This window comes from Diabrotica virgifera, chromosome 8, assembly GCF_917563875.1.
Source record: "Diabrotica virgifera virgifera chromosome 8, PGI_DIABVI_V3a".
Classification (NCBI taxonomy): domain Eukaryota; kingdom Metazoa; phylum Arthropoda; class Insecta; order Coleoptera; family Chrysomelidae; genus Diabrotica; species Diabrotica virgifera.
The window spans coordinates 219092565-219108237 of record NC_065450.1 but is presented as its reverse complement, the minus strand read 5'-3'; the positions used below and the strand labels follow the sequence as shown (position 1 = coordinate 219108237).

General features: G+C 36.4%; 1 protein-coding gene across 2 annotated transcripts in view; it reads left to right on the top strand.

The window, feature by feature from the left end:
* Positions 1-15673, top strand: part of LOC114336350 (putative inorganic phosphate cotransporter) — a 122258-nt gene that overhangs the window by 90936 nt on the left and 15649 nt on the right. For both annotated transcript variants that reach the window (XM_028286705.2, XM_028286713.2), the window contains exons 2-3: positions 11716-11900; positions 14986-15234. In XM_028286705.2, coding sequence (XP_028142506.2) covers positions 11716-11900; positions 14986-15234 — 434 coding nt within the window. The remainder of the gene's footprint in view (positions 1-11715; positions 11901-14985; positions 15235-15673) is intronic.

The window sequence follows — 15673 nt, the reverse complement described above, 5'->3', positions numbered from 1 at the left end:
TGATTTGGCGTTGAAATATTCGATTTGGAATTAGACGAATAAGAACATATTTTTCATGAGCTACAACTTTGCTTCTACTCAATTTGTAGACTTTACTAGTACCTACACCATTTTTTTCGTTTTTTTTATAGGCTACACTTTTGCTAAAAATATTTTTTTCGATAAAATATTTACTTTTTGAGTTATTTGGGGAAAACGGTCTGAAAACGTAGTTTTTTTGTCGAAAAATCAACATTTTAAATCCCGAATAACTGGAAAAGTAATGACTTACGTAAAAAACTTTATAGAACAAAAGGTGCTTAAAATAAGTCAATTTATCCATTTAAGGCCTTATTTTAAACACGTCTTTTTCACCCCCCGAAAAGGGGTAAATGTCACCCCCCAAGTAAAAGCAACCAACGGCACAAATTCAACTTTGAAGTGGAGGGTAAGTAAGTAGAACCTAAATCCAAATTTTCATGCAATTCGGAGTTGCCCCTGGAAATTACACTCCAAAGCGGTCATTTATTGGGCTAATAGACCGATCATATTACGAACAAAATGGTTATTTCACGGAATGTGAAGAGACAGAGAACTCTTGACCACCATTAAAAGGAAAAAGACGGAATATTTGGGCACATACTTAGAAATGCTAAGTACGAATTGTTGCAGCTAATTATGAAGGGTAAAATTTAAGGAAGAAGGCTTCCTGGTAGACGACAAATATTCTGGCTGAGAAAAATTCGCGACTGAACCGGGTTAAACACACAGACGCTTTAAACAAAAGCAGAAGATAGGGACGAATTTGAAATGGTTATAGCAAATCTGCATTGGTAGAGTTGGCACTAGAAGAAGATAGAACATTCTTCTTATTTTTAGATGCAGTGTTTGCGTTCAGACGATGGCCGTCATCATATTTACAATTTCGTGAAACTTTTATCTATCGGCTGGTAGTCGAAATAATTATTTTACTGTGGAACCACACAGTTTTCTTATATTACGCAGCCATAAAAGTTTCTTTTGACCAATCCATCTCTTTCTCTCCACTTTTCTTTGTATTATAAGGCAAAATAAATGGTATGTAGGTCCTCTGTTTACAGGGTGATTGATTAGTAGGGTAAAGCTCAATAGCTCCGCTATAGTAATAGATAGCAATAAAAGTTAATAACAAAAATTTTAGCCACCTTTGAGCTTCACATTACAAAATTAGTTAGAATGTTACAGGGTGTTCGATAACACAGTGGCAGACCAAACTTTTATTTTTTTAAATGGAACACCCTATATTTTATTTTAAATTCGAAATCCTGTTAACTTCTCCATCACAAAAATATAAAGATTTGTTATGTTATACAGGGTATTTACAAAGTTATAACCAATTTTATAAGAAAATCGTAACAAGTTCAACTTCCTGTATAAATAAAAATAAGCAAAACAACAATGGTTTATTAATGCCATATTTTTTAACGTATTGTCAAAATTTTCAGGAATGGTCGATATTGTTAATTTTCTTTATATCAAATACACGGTGAGTCAAAACGAAAGTACATTATTTTCTCAGTAATATTAAATGGAACACCCTGTATTTTATATCACTATTGAAAAGTACCATTACCGTACTTTAATTTTTAGATAACATTCCCTATGTCTAAATTTGTTAGTTTTCGAGATATTTTCATTTTTCAATGGACCAGTGGCGTGGCCACCCAAATCACCAGAATTTAATAAACTGGACTGATTTTTTTGGGGTTACGTTAATAATGAAGTTTATAAAATACCTCCAACAACAAGGGATGAGATGAAAAATAGAATACAAAGTGTATTTCGATGTGTTAATTTACAAATGCTCCGTAGAGTAAGTAGCTCATTCAATGATCGTTTTTAGGCGTACATAAATGTGTTAGGAGATAATTTTGAACACCTTATGTAATTACTTTACTTAATCAGTAGACCTATTTGTACCTTTCGGTGTTGGGCCATTTATATACAATTCATTAAATTACAATATTTTACAAGCTTCTGAATTGTCCTAGCTCTTAACGAACTTTCTCCATTCCTTCCTATTGAATGCCATCTGTGTTGCTTCCTGCCAAGTCTTACCCTTACTCTGCAGTATCTGCGAAATGTCACTGTTCCATTCTTTAATGGGTCTTCCTCTTCTATTCCTTATGTAATTAAATATTAAAAATATGTTAAAAGTAGCTTCTAATTTTTTCAAACATGTTTTTTTGCAAAATGTATTAAGTTCTGATAAATTATGTTTCGTTCTTTATTTGTTACATTGTTACATTTACATACAAAAGTAGTGTTTAATTGTCTTCACAAAATATTGTATTTTGTGTTTGTGTGTTTTTTTTTGTAAAATTTATTACATACTAATTTTCTTTGTTTGTTTGTTGCATTTACATAAAAAGATAGTTTTTAATTGTTTCAAAAATGTTGCATGTAGTGGTTGTGTTTTTGTTTGTAAAATGTATTACTAATTAATTATTTTTATTTCTTTATTTGCTACAGTGTTACATTGATTACCGGATTGATAATCGGTAATCTTCAATTGTCAATTCAGTCATGACTTACTTAAAATTTAGATAAATTTAATAATTTGCTCTGAAAAATGAAAATATCTCGAAAACTAATAAATTTGGGCATAGGGAATGTTATATAAAAATTAAAGTACGTTAATGTTACTTTTCAATAATGATATAAAATACAGGGTGTTCTATTTAACATTACCGAGAAAATAATATACTTGCGTTTTGACTCACCCTGTATTTGATATAAAGAAAATTAGCAATATCGATAATTCTAAAAATTTTGACAATAAATAAAAAAATATGGCATTAATAAACCATTGCTGTTGTGCTTATTTTTATTTATACAGGGAGTTGAACTTGTTACGATTTTCATACAAAATTACGATTTTCATAGGTAGCCGAAGTATGTACTCTCTTTGTATCCTCTTTATGATTATATGAGTAGACGTTTTGCATTCAACATTTTAAGAATATTTTCATTGGAAGTGTGCGAAACCCACGATCCGTCGATATCTCCAAGTTAATGCTTCTAGTTTGTTACGCATTGTGGTTTTTAATGCTCATGACCAATGGGATTTCCTATGCCCTCTATTGTTCAACCTGAACATGGATAAAATAATAAAACAAGTAAAAACGAAGAAATGATACCAAATGGGAGAAACGCAACTTAAATAAATCTGCTATGTAGACGACGCAATACGAGGTTTTTTTTTCATCTAGATAATTTCCTTGACGATTTAAAAAAAAAAGTAAAAAATCATGTTACATTAGAAATAGTAATCCTAAATGTTTTACGTTGTTACATATAAAGCAAAGCTGTAAATTCCTTCAAGCAATATACATATTACCTATTCTTTACTAAATCGTGAGTACTTAACAGTTTTATAACATATAATTACACAAGTCCTTAATTCCAGTAGCATAAAGATGAAGAATGTCAATATTTAATAGTAACTTCAAATACATTATGTAAATGATTTTTAAGAGATTAGAATCGCCTAGACGTAACACGTGAATATATTAAATAATTTGAAAATTATGATTATCAAAAACTTAAACATTAACATTTTTACATTATTGAATGTATAAATAGACGAAAACAAAATTTACACACAGTAGATGAACCCTGTGATGATATAATCCTGATAGCTACTGACCTACAAGAACTGCAAACCATGCTTTCAGAACTACACACAGAATCTTCTAAAATAGGACTGAAAATGAATTTAAACAAAACAAAACTCATGCACTCCGAAGAAACCGTGACAATAATAAACGACAAAGTTATAGAAAAAGTTGAAGAATATAATATATACTTAGGACAAAAAATAATACTAAATAGGGAAATTCAAACGGAAGAAATAAAAAGAAGAAGAAAGTTAGCATGGGCAGCATTCGGCAAACTGAACTATATACTCAGAAATCAGCAAATTCAACTACATCTTTTTTTTTTTTTTTTTTTTGAGGTCGTCTGACATATGTCTCCGATGGCACTGCAGCCTCATGGGCTTATTGTGCCAACCATCCTACCTTTTATGTCACCCAATCCACAAGCTTGGTTCCACGTACCAAATTGTACATCCCTAGCATGGGTTGGGTGGCATATTCTGCTGGAGTTAATTTTGGTTGTCCATAAATAGCCTGCCTTTTGTGATCCAAAGCCTCACACTCGTACAGTACATGATGTGCTGTTTCAGTTCCCCTATTGCACAGTCTGCAGTTAAGGTTCCCTTCGTACAGCCCAATTCTATTCAGGTGTCCTTTTAGGGCACAGTGACCCGTGAGAAGACCTGTAATTATGCGGAGCTGACTCCTATGTAATTTTATTAGTTCCTCAGCTCTCCGTTTTGAGGGTTCCCTTATTAAGGGCCTCCCGTGTCGCTGACCAGGTACGTTCCCCCAGTATTCTTTGTGTTTGTTTTTGACCCATTCCCTGACTTGTCCCCTAATTATTGTTTTAGGTACTCCTAGAGCAGGTTCTGGGCCAAAATATAAAGTTGATGAACCGTTCCTTGCCAGCTCATCTGCTTTCTCATTACCGTCTATCCCGGTGTGTCCTGGCACCCAGAATAGAGTTACACTATTTCTTTCGGCCAGTTCTTCCAGTTCTTGCCGGCATTCCCATACCAGCCTTGACGTCACTTTCGGGCTCATTAGTGCCTTCAGTGATGCTTGGCTGTCTGTGAGTATATTGATCCGTCTATTTTCATAGGCCCTCAAGTTGTTCATTGCGACACACTGCAGAATTGCGTACATTTCCGCTTGAAACACAGTTGTGTATGTTCCTAGTGAGAAACTGAGTCCTACATTCTCTGTTTCACTAAAAATACCGGCTCCAGTGCCTTCATCGGTTTTTGATCCGTCTGTATACCAGATCGATCCTCTGATTTTGCTACTGATGCTGTTCCATTCCCTTCGGTCATTGATTTCTATTCCGAAGTTCCTATTAAATGTGTATTTTGGTACCATGTGGTCAGTGTATGTATCAGATATACTTACCCCACCATAGTTCCAAATCTGATTATGGCCAAGGTTCTCGTATTTATCCCTTGGTTTTCCTTGCAGCCTGTATGCTCCCATCCTCGCTTCCCCTTTGATAAATATATCAAGAGGGGGTAGGTCTAACAGGGTTTCCAGTGCCGCCGTCGGTGTTGTTTTTATTGCTCCCGTTATTCCCAAGCATGCAAGTCTTTGTATCCTGCTTATCTTGTTTATAGCGGTTCTTTGCTGCATCTTTGTCCACCATACCAAGGATGCATATGTTATCATGGGTCTCACTATCGTTGTATATGTCCAGTACGCCATTTTCGGACAGAGTCCCCATGTTTTTCCATGTGTGCGTCTGGTCAGCATTAATGTCGCCTCCGCTCTTTTAATTACTCTTTCAAGCTGTCGGTTCCAGGTAAGTTCTGGGTCCAGTATAACCCCTAGATACTTTACCTCTTTAGACAGCTCCAATTGTTCACCATTAAGGATCAGAGGCCCTAAGTCCTCCAGCTTCCTTCTTCTGGTGAACGCAATTGTGACTGTTTTGGAAGGACTGACTCTCAGCCCTTCTTCCTCAGTCCATTTGGTGACAATATTAAGGGCCTGTTGCATGCGTTCCCTTACTATGTTTTGGAATTTTCCCTGAACAAGGACTACCAAGTCGTCTGCATAGCCCAGGGTTTCATGGCCGTTCAATTCCAGGGACTCAAGCAAATCGTCCATGACAAGGTTCCATATTAGCGGGGACAGAACACCTCCCTGCGGACACCCTCGTCGGACCTGGGCGATAATGCTCTCCCCTAGAATGGACGTATATACGAGTCTCTGTTGTAGCATGTGGTCTATCCACTTGCAACAAATTTCATCGATCCCTTTTCTCCTCGATGCTCTTGAGATTGTTTCTAAGGATATGTTATTGAACGCTCCTTCTATGTCCAAAAAGGTCGCTACATCTTAGATCTAAAGTTTTTGATGCATGCATTATTCCGATATTAACATATGGGCCACAAACAAGGACAATCACAAAAAATAATATGAACATACTCAGAGTCACTCAACACGCGATGGAGAGAGCAATGCTTGGAATATCACTTAAGGACAGGAAAACAAACACATGGATAAGACAGAAAACCAAAGTCACAGATGTGGTACAAAAATCATTAAAATTGAAATGGGAATACGTTGGACATGTAGCTAGGAGCGATCTTAACAAATGGCACAGAACAATTCTAACCTGGAGACCATACCAACACAAAAGACCCCGAGGCAGACCTCCTATGAGATGGACAGATGATCTGAAACGAACTGCTGGGAAAAATTGGCTACAAAAAGCGTACAACAAAAAACAATGGAAAGGAAGACTTGAAGAGGCTTATGGTCAGATGTGGACGTAAATGGCTAGACAAAGAAGAAGAAGATGAAGATGAACCCAAACTGTTTCTGTCTTCTAATAGCAGTTGACGTCTTGTTTATGCAATATAATGTTCTTGCACTCCTAAGTGGAGCAAAGAGCTTCAGTGAAAATGCGCCATCGGATTCTATTTTGAGCGAAGGCCTTCACCTCATTCCAAGACTTTCCATGACCTCTTATCTCGTCCATGATGGATCTTCTCCAAGATTGTGCTGGGCAACCTTTTTTTCTTTTTTCTTGGAGATTCCACTCTAGGGCAGTTTTTGCAATATTGGAACTATCTTTTCGGAGTGTGTGACCTATCCAGCCCCACTTTCTGGACTTTATTTAATTTTTTACCATCTTTTGTTGGGTCAGGTGTAGTAGAACTTCGTTTCTGATGATGTTTGGCTAGAAAATACGAATAATTCTTCGTAAACATTTATTAACAAAGTCCTGAAGTTTGTATGTAAGGGTTTCTGTCATTTTCCAGATTTCACATTCGTAGAGTAGAACAGACATGATATATCATCATCATCATCATCATCATCAACCCGTACGCGTCCACTGCTGGACATAGGTCTCCCTCAGCTCTTTCCATTCATCTCTATTTTGTGCGGCTTGCATCCAGTTACCGACAACATGTTTCAAATCATCGGCCCATCTGGTTAGTGGGCGTCCTCTGCTCCGTAGTGCTTCTTCTCGCGGCCTCCACTCGACAATACGTTTTGTCCATCGGTTGTCTGGCAATCTGGCGACGTGTCCTGCCCAATTCCACTTAAGCGACGCGATTTTTTCGACAGCGTCTGTTGTTTTTGTTCTACGGCGTATTTCTTCGTTTGGGATTCGGTCTCTCAGGGAGACACCCAACATCTGGCGCTCCATAGCCCTCTGAGTTACGCGAATCTTGTTCACTACCTTTTTTGTTAGTGTTAATGTTTCGGCTCCATAAGTGAGTACAGGCAACACACATTGGTCAAAGATTTTCCTTTTGAGGCATATGGGCAAGTCCGATTTAAATACATAGTTAAGTTTACCAAACGCTGCCCAGGCTAATCCTATGCGACGTGTGAGTTCGCACGTCTGGTTATCTCGTCCCAACCGAATTTCATGTCCTAAGTACTTATAAGATGCAGTCTGCTCAATATCCATTTCATCAACAACAATATTACGATTTAGCACCAGATTAGTCATTATTTGCGTCTTGTTGATATTAATCTTTAGTCCGACCTCTAAGGAAGCGTAATATAATTTGTTCAACATTATTATTGCATCATCCATACGATCGGCTATAAGGACAATGTCATCTGCGAATCTCAAATGACTGAGCTTCTCTCCATTTATATTGATACCATATTCGTTTAGATCTGCCTTCTTAAATGTGTGTTCTAAAAGGGTTGTGAACAGCTTTGGTGAGATGGTGTCTCCCTGCCGTACTCCTCGCTGTATACAGAATGTATTTGTTTGTTGTTCAGACAGTCTTACGCTAGCCGTTGCCGTTTGGTAGATATATTTGATCATGTTAATGTAGCGATGGTCTATTCGGCATTCTGTTAATGCTTTTAACATTTTCTGCTGGCTTATGGTATCAAATGCTTTCTCGTAGTCCACGAATATCAGTGCCAATGGTTTGTTGTATTCCGCAGACTTCTCTATTAGATTTTTTATTACCAGTAAGTGGTCGTTAGTGCTATATCCAGATCTAAATCCAGCTTGTTCTCTAGGTTGATAGAAGTCTAACTTAGCCTCCAGACTTTTTTTGATAATTTTTGTGAAAAGTTTATATATGTGTGATAGCAAACTGATAGGACGGTAGTTTTTCAGATCTGTTATGTCACCCTTTTTGTGTAATAAAACAATGACTGCATTGTTCCATTGAGAAGGAGTTTTTCCTTGGTAAATGCATTGGGTGAAAAGTTTGGCCAAAGCCTGGATAATTTTATTTCCACCTTGTTTGATTGCTTCGATTACTATTCCGTCATCGCCAGGGGATTTATTATTTTTCATTTCTGAAAGTGCCTTTTTAACTTCATGTGGTGTTACTTCTGGCATTAATTCTGATCCCTGGTTTGTGATTTTGGGCAGGGGCTGATCTTGCCTTTCGTTGGTGCTCTCATACATTTCGCGATAAAACGATTCGACAACCTTGAGGATTTCGGCTTTATCCGTGGCAATGTTGCCATCTTTGTTTCTGATTTTGTACATATTTTTGTTACCGATGTTATTCGTATTACGCCTCAAAACTTTTAAACCTTTGTTTTCTTGAATTATGTGAGTTATTTCTCTTGTGTTGTTTTCTCTTATGTCTTTTCGGATTGATCGGTGGATATCTTTATTTAATTTCTTCAGTGTTGTGTAGTTGGAGTCGTATTTTTCCGTCAATTGTCTTCTTTTACTTATTAACTCTTTGGTATTTTGGCTTAATTTTTCTTTATGGGTCACGACAGTCGGGCAGCACTCCCTTTCTGTTTCTTTTAGTGCTTTCGTTATGACATTATTTGCTTGTTCAATGTCTTCTATGTCGTTTTCAAGGTCTTGTATACGTCTGGTTAGTACATCTTCATAGAGGTTGTTGTTTCCTGGGGGAATCCATTTCGTCTTTCGTGTTTTGAAGATCATCTTGGTTCTTTCGAAATTGACATTTAATCGTATCTTTGCTCGGATTAATCTGTGGTCGCTTCCTACCGAAAATTTGTTAAGTATTTCAATGTCTTTAATGATTTCTTTTCTGTTTGTTATGATAAAATCTATCTCATTTTTGACACTGCCATCTGGGCTTATCCATGTCCATTTACGCTGAGGCTTTTTATCGAAAAAAGAGTTCATCATGGATAAATTTTCCTGGTGTAAGAAATTAAGCAGTCTTTGTCCTCGTTCATTTCTGTCGCCATACCCATACTTGCCCATTGCTACCTCTGCATCATCTTGTTTGAAGCCAATTTTCGCATTAAAGTCGCCCATAATTATTGTATAATATGCTGGTGTAGTATGTAATGCTGTTTCTAGGTCATCATAAAATTTTTCAATTTCTTCATCGGAGTGGCTTGTCGTTGGAGCATATGCCTGGATTATCTTAAGGTTATATCTTGCATTTAGTTTGAAGATGAGGTATACAATCCTGGGACTTATGCTGTTAATTTTAGTTATATTTTGGGTGTGTTTTCTATGTATAATAAATCCTACTCCACCGTGTGAAGTGTCTTCTCCTCTAAAATGAAATAAATGTCCCGATTTAAGAGTAATTTGGGCTTCTCCTCTTCGTCTGATTTCGCTGAGGCCGATGATGTCCCATTTTATTGTTTTCAGCTCTTCCTCCAGTTCCATCATCTTCTGGTCCGATATAAGGGTTCTAACATTGTATGAGGTGATATGCATTTGTCGTTCTTTGTGGTAGCCTGATCTTTTCCGGGGATTCTTAGCACCCTCTGCTCCAACCCTTTTCCATCCGCTACCTTGGTTGGGGGTATTGGAGCGGCCGGAGACTGAGGGCCGTTCAGTACTATCGTCTTTCATGAAAATTTGCCTTTGGGGTTTTAAGCCATTAAAACGCCACGCTTGGCTAGTGCGTGTTGGCGAGTTGGACTGGATGTGGAGGGAGGAAAGGATGGAGATGGGATTGCTTTGGGATAGGACATGGTTTCCCCGGTGAAGGGATGCTGGGGAAATCCATGAGCTCGCGTGGGCAGGTGTGCTATTCCTGAAGTAGATCTATTCCCTGCCGGGATCGCAGAGAAGTATCTACCCGCTACCACCTGATACGACATGATATATATGACTATATTATTCGGATTTTGTCCTTGTAGAATACTCGCCAGACCTCCAGACAGGGTTGAGCATGCTGAATGCTTCTTGAGCTTTTCGTATCCTCCTGTTATGACACTTCCAAGATACGTAAAGTTCTCCACATTTTCAATCTGCATGTTGTCGATATTAAATAGCGTGTCGTTCCTTGCATTTATTCTCACGGACTTCGTTTTACTAATATTAATTTACAAACCTATTGCATTGGCTTCAGTGGAAAGTGTTTCCAATTGGTCAGCCATATCTTTGAACCTTTGTCCTAATAGGCAGATATCGTCGGCGTATTCTATATCGGTTAGGCGTGTGATTAACGTCCATTGTATCCCTTTTGTATCGGAGTCTAGTTTGGAGAGAACTTAGTCTATAGCTATGTTAAAAAGAAACGGAGAAATCACGCATCCCTCCAGTAACTACGTCAAATTCGTCACTGTTTATCCCATTGTGTGTCATTGTATTTTCCATATAGCAGCATGAGATAAACTGTCAAAGGCACGTTCGAAATCAACAAAAACCATGTATAGAGGTGTGTTCCATTTAACCGATTCTTCCATGATTACCCTCTACAGTAGGATTAATGTAGTCTATGTAGGAGGATTTTGGTCTAAAACCTGCTTCATTAGCTCGAAATTCAGCCTTGTTTGTTAATCACTTTAAGTATGATGGTCGTGAAAATTTTATTTATGACGGTAAGCAAGGTTATTTTTCTCCAATTTTTGCACAGTGTAAGGTTGCCCTTCCAGCCCGCTGGAATGCGGCTTGTTTTCCACACCTCCCGGATTGTGGGGAGTAAAAGCTCAGCAGTTAGATGCGGATCAGTTGTGTATGCAAACGGTAATCTATATCTCTCCCCGAGGTGATAATTTAGTTTCTTCATCTTTACCTCTATCAATTTTATTGAACAATGAGATAAAAATAATACCCAAAAGGGTAACATTTAGTTATATTTTTTCGACGAATTATTTAAATATAATTATTATATTCTACATATAATGATTTCGCAAACCTCAGGTTAGTGTGACGATATTCGATATATGAATAATAACCGACGATCGAGGGAATTAATTCGGAGTCTCATTGATTTCTCAACGCGAAATAAATGTATAAAGCAGGAGGTATCTGGCTCAGCGCGCTAGGTTGTAAAATATGTAATGATGGCTACGTTCAATGCACTTAGCCGTTGGATGAGATCGGGATTCGTCGAATTTGCTCAACTCGCCAAATCGACTGGTTAGTTATGCTCCGTTCAGGACACAGAGAATGCCCTAATGGATTTCTGTTGATCTTTTATACTATCAGAGTAGAGACGATATAAGAACACGGTTTGTTTAATACAACCTACTTTAAATCCGTACCTGTACTCTTGAAACTGATGGGTTGATGGACAGTTGTTGTCTCTTGTCGATGGAATTTCACATCTCGGAACAATAGCACCCCACTGAGCTGAATATTCATTAGATAGCTTGTTAAACTATAATAGTTAAAGTTAAATATTTTGATATACTTTAGCATTATTCTATTTTGTTGCAGTTTTCCTTATACCGCAACGGTACATATTAGGAATCATGGGATTCCTGGCAGTTGTAAACGCCTACTCGCTGAGGGTCTCACTTAACATCGCTATAACTGAAATGGTGGCACCAAGTTCTTCCAGCTTCTACGACCCAGACTCATGTCCAGCAGAAAACGCCAACAAATCGCATAACTCAGTGACGGTAAGAAAATTAGTGATAGTAAGGAAAAACTGATCAGAAAAAACTGTCTTCTAACGTAAATATATGAAGTAAATGGCCGTTTAAAACTATTTCTCTTTCTGTCTCCTCTCCCTCTTCTTCTTCAGTCCTAACCACCCGGAGGTAGTGTAGCGTCCTGATGCCGTGCATTGTCTGTCTCCACATAAGGTCTCTGTCTCTGATCATTTCTTTTAACTCATTCATAGTAGACCAGGAAGGATCTGTTTCTAGGTGGATGTGAGAGGTGGCATTCGGATTTTTGCGGATAAAGTTAGGTGATAACTTCGTTAATAATAATTGACTTATGCTCTTTCTCAAATATGCCCGGAACATTAATAAAAAAAAATAAAATATTTAAAAATTTCAAAAATTTTCGTATTTTTTCTAATTTCTTTGCTTATAACTTTAAAACGATTAATTTTGGAACAAAGTCGTATGGGAATAAAACAAAGGTAATTAAATTTTCTATCAGATACGATTGGTTAAAAATGTCTTAATTTAACACCCTTGCTGCAAAATAGCAATAAATATAAAATAAGGGGGCAAAACAAGCCTGTCCTTATTCAATGTTTTTCCATCACTTAGGTTACACTTGGAACCTTCCTAATTCGCTTAAAAAAATTTTGTAATGTGCTAAAATCGTCCACTAAATTTCATTAAAATTGACTTACTAGATTTTGCATATTAATTTTGCAATCTAAACTTTTTTAAAAAATTAAAAATTTTCAAAATCTTGCACAACAAAAACTAGAACATACAAGGATTTGTCAATTTTTTTACATATAAAGAAGCACTCCACCTATCTAATGCACTTTACAGAATTGAAATATGATTATTTAAGCAGCCTCAGCAATGTTTTAAAGTTATAAACAATTTTTTGGTTTATAAACAAATTAGTGCTGTGTCCAGGAGGGGGTGCTACGGGCTCCTTTATTTAGATGGACTTACCCAAGTTTTTTTATGTATTTTGACCCGTAGAACACGAATTTTTTGGGTAACAGTTGATCCGGATGTCGATAAGATTGTTATAAACAAAGAACTTGAGGAATTACATAACATCGATTTTTCGCAAAATAAAACTTTTTTTTTTGTATTTCTTGGGTAATTCTAAGCAAAAAATGTTCTTACAAATTTTTTCGTATGATGCATAGTTTTCGAGATAAACGCAGTGGAACATTCAAAAAATCGAATAATTGCAATTTTTGAACGTGAATAACTTTTGATTAAAAAATAAAATAGCAATTCTGCTGACAACATTTGAAAGTTTAAGTCAAATTATACCAGCTATAATTATTTACATTGCTAAAAATTAATTTTTTTATTGTGAAACAAAGCTATTTGTCTATAAGCCAAAAAATTGTTTATAATTTTAAAACATTGCGGAGGCCCCTTAAATAATCCGATTTTAATTCTGTAAAGTGTATTAGATAAGTAGAGTATCTCTTTATATGTAAAAAAATTAGCCAACTTCTAAATGGTCTACTTTTTGTTCAGAAAGATTTTAAAAAATTTGAACTTTGCAAATCTATCTTTGTGAATCTACATTGCAAATTTATTATGCAAAATCTATTAGATCTATTTTAATGAAATTTTGTAGACCATTTAAGTAAGTTATAAGAATTTTCTAATCGAATTACTAAGGTTCTAAGTGCCACCAAAGTGGTTTAGAAACATTGAATAACAACAGGCGTATTTTGCCCCCTTATTTTGTATTTATTGCTATATTGCAGAAAAGGTAATACCTTAAAACATTTTGACCAGTCGTATATCATACAAAATTCAATTATCTTTATTTTATTTCTCTACGACTTTGTTCCAAAACGAACCGTTTTAAAGTTATAAGAAAAGAAAGCAGAAAAAATCGATGTTTTTCGAAATTTTTAAATATTTTAATTTTTTTATTAATGTTCCGGGCATATTTTATTTAAAGGAGCATAAATCAATTATTATTACTGAAGGTGTCACCTAACTTTATCTGCAAAAATCCGAATGCCACCTCTCACATCCAAAAATACACGTTTTTTTACAGATTAGTCCTGGTCTATAGGTATATTATATACTAAGGATTTCCACAGTTTTCACTGTATTCCTTCACTCCACCTTATCTCCAGTTCTTTCTGTTTTGCCAGTCCCCTTCCTTCAGATTTCTTCTTTCCATTGTTTCCATCGCATCGTCCACTTCATCTCTGAAAGATCTTCATGTCTGCGTCTCTTCCTTCTTCCTATCGGGCTCCACTCTGTTATTCTGTTTATCCAACGTTTTTTATCTGCTCTTCTGACATGTCCGTACCAGGTGAATCTCTTTTGTTCTATCGTTTTCTATGGAGACTATTATAATATCTTAGTTCCTTACTATTCTGTTCTTAATATTTATGTTATTTATTCTATCTCTTTTTGTTTCTCTGCAGCTTCTCCTTAGGAACTCCATCTCTATTGCTCTTTAACCCGGTAAAAGGACCTTATTACTAACTATTTTCACTCCGTCCTAGCTATTTGTTTGACATTATTATTTGTTATTAAATGTTTTCTCTCAACCGATCATTTTTTATTCTCATCTTACATTATAAAACCAACCTTATAAAACCAAACATATTCTGAACCACGCGCGCGCTTTGAAGTCCGCTATTAAAATATCGAAGGAAAATAGATATAATAGACACAATCGAAGCCAAAAGTCTCAACTGGTATGGACACCTTCAGAGAATGCCTGAAAATAGATGGCCAAAAAAATAGAAAAATGGACTCCACCTACTAGAAGAAAACGAGGTAGACCAAGACGATCCTGGAGAGAAGATGTCGAAGATGCAATGACCGCCAGAGATCTAAAAACTGAAGATTGCTTCGACAGAAAACGCTGGAAATTAGGATGCGAGAAGCGGCGCCAGCTGTAGAAGACTCGCTTATTATATATATATATACGAAGGAAAATGTTTTTGTTTTACATTCCCTTGATCTTTAAGTATTTAGTAATGTCCCCTCAGAGAAAAAGAATTAATTAATCCTTTTCTCAACAATTTCATTAACATAGAAGTGTACCACTACGCAATTGATTTTCAGTTTATTCTAGAACACAGATCTCCTCTACGACTGGGACGAAACAACGAAAGGACTTATCCTCAGCTCCTTCTTCTGGGGCTACGTAGTGACCCATTTACCGGGCGGCGTGCTAGCTGAAAAGTTTGGAGGAAAGTATTCTCTGGGTCTCGGAATATTATCCACTGCTGTGTTTACTCTCCTAACACCTTGGGTTATCCGGACTACGAATGGAAACTGGAAAGTTTTGGTTGCTTTGAGGGTCATCATGGGACTCGGAGAGGTAAGTCAGAGAATTCAATTAGTAGATTGATGACTTGGGTAAAAGAAATCAAAGTGTAAAGTGTTTCTTAAATGCTAAAATATAAATTGCTACTATTGTGAAGAGGCCATGTCTTATCATACCACTAAGATGAAATTATTTGTGTAAAAAAATATGTGTAAAATTAATATCATTTATTAATAATTAATAAATGAAAATAGTTTCTATCCTTGTGGGATCGGTACTCACCGGAGGGACCGAAGACGTTCGGATACAATTAGCGTCTCTTTGCAAAAACAATGACGTCGACTTTGCTAAGTAACAAGACATTTACTCAACACACACACTACACATTACACTAGGTACCTCATTGGAAAAATCCACTGTACCATGCCAATGGCCATTAGTTGTCGAGGCATTAGGCTACATAAGAAAAAATTGCATACACTCGTGATTAGTG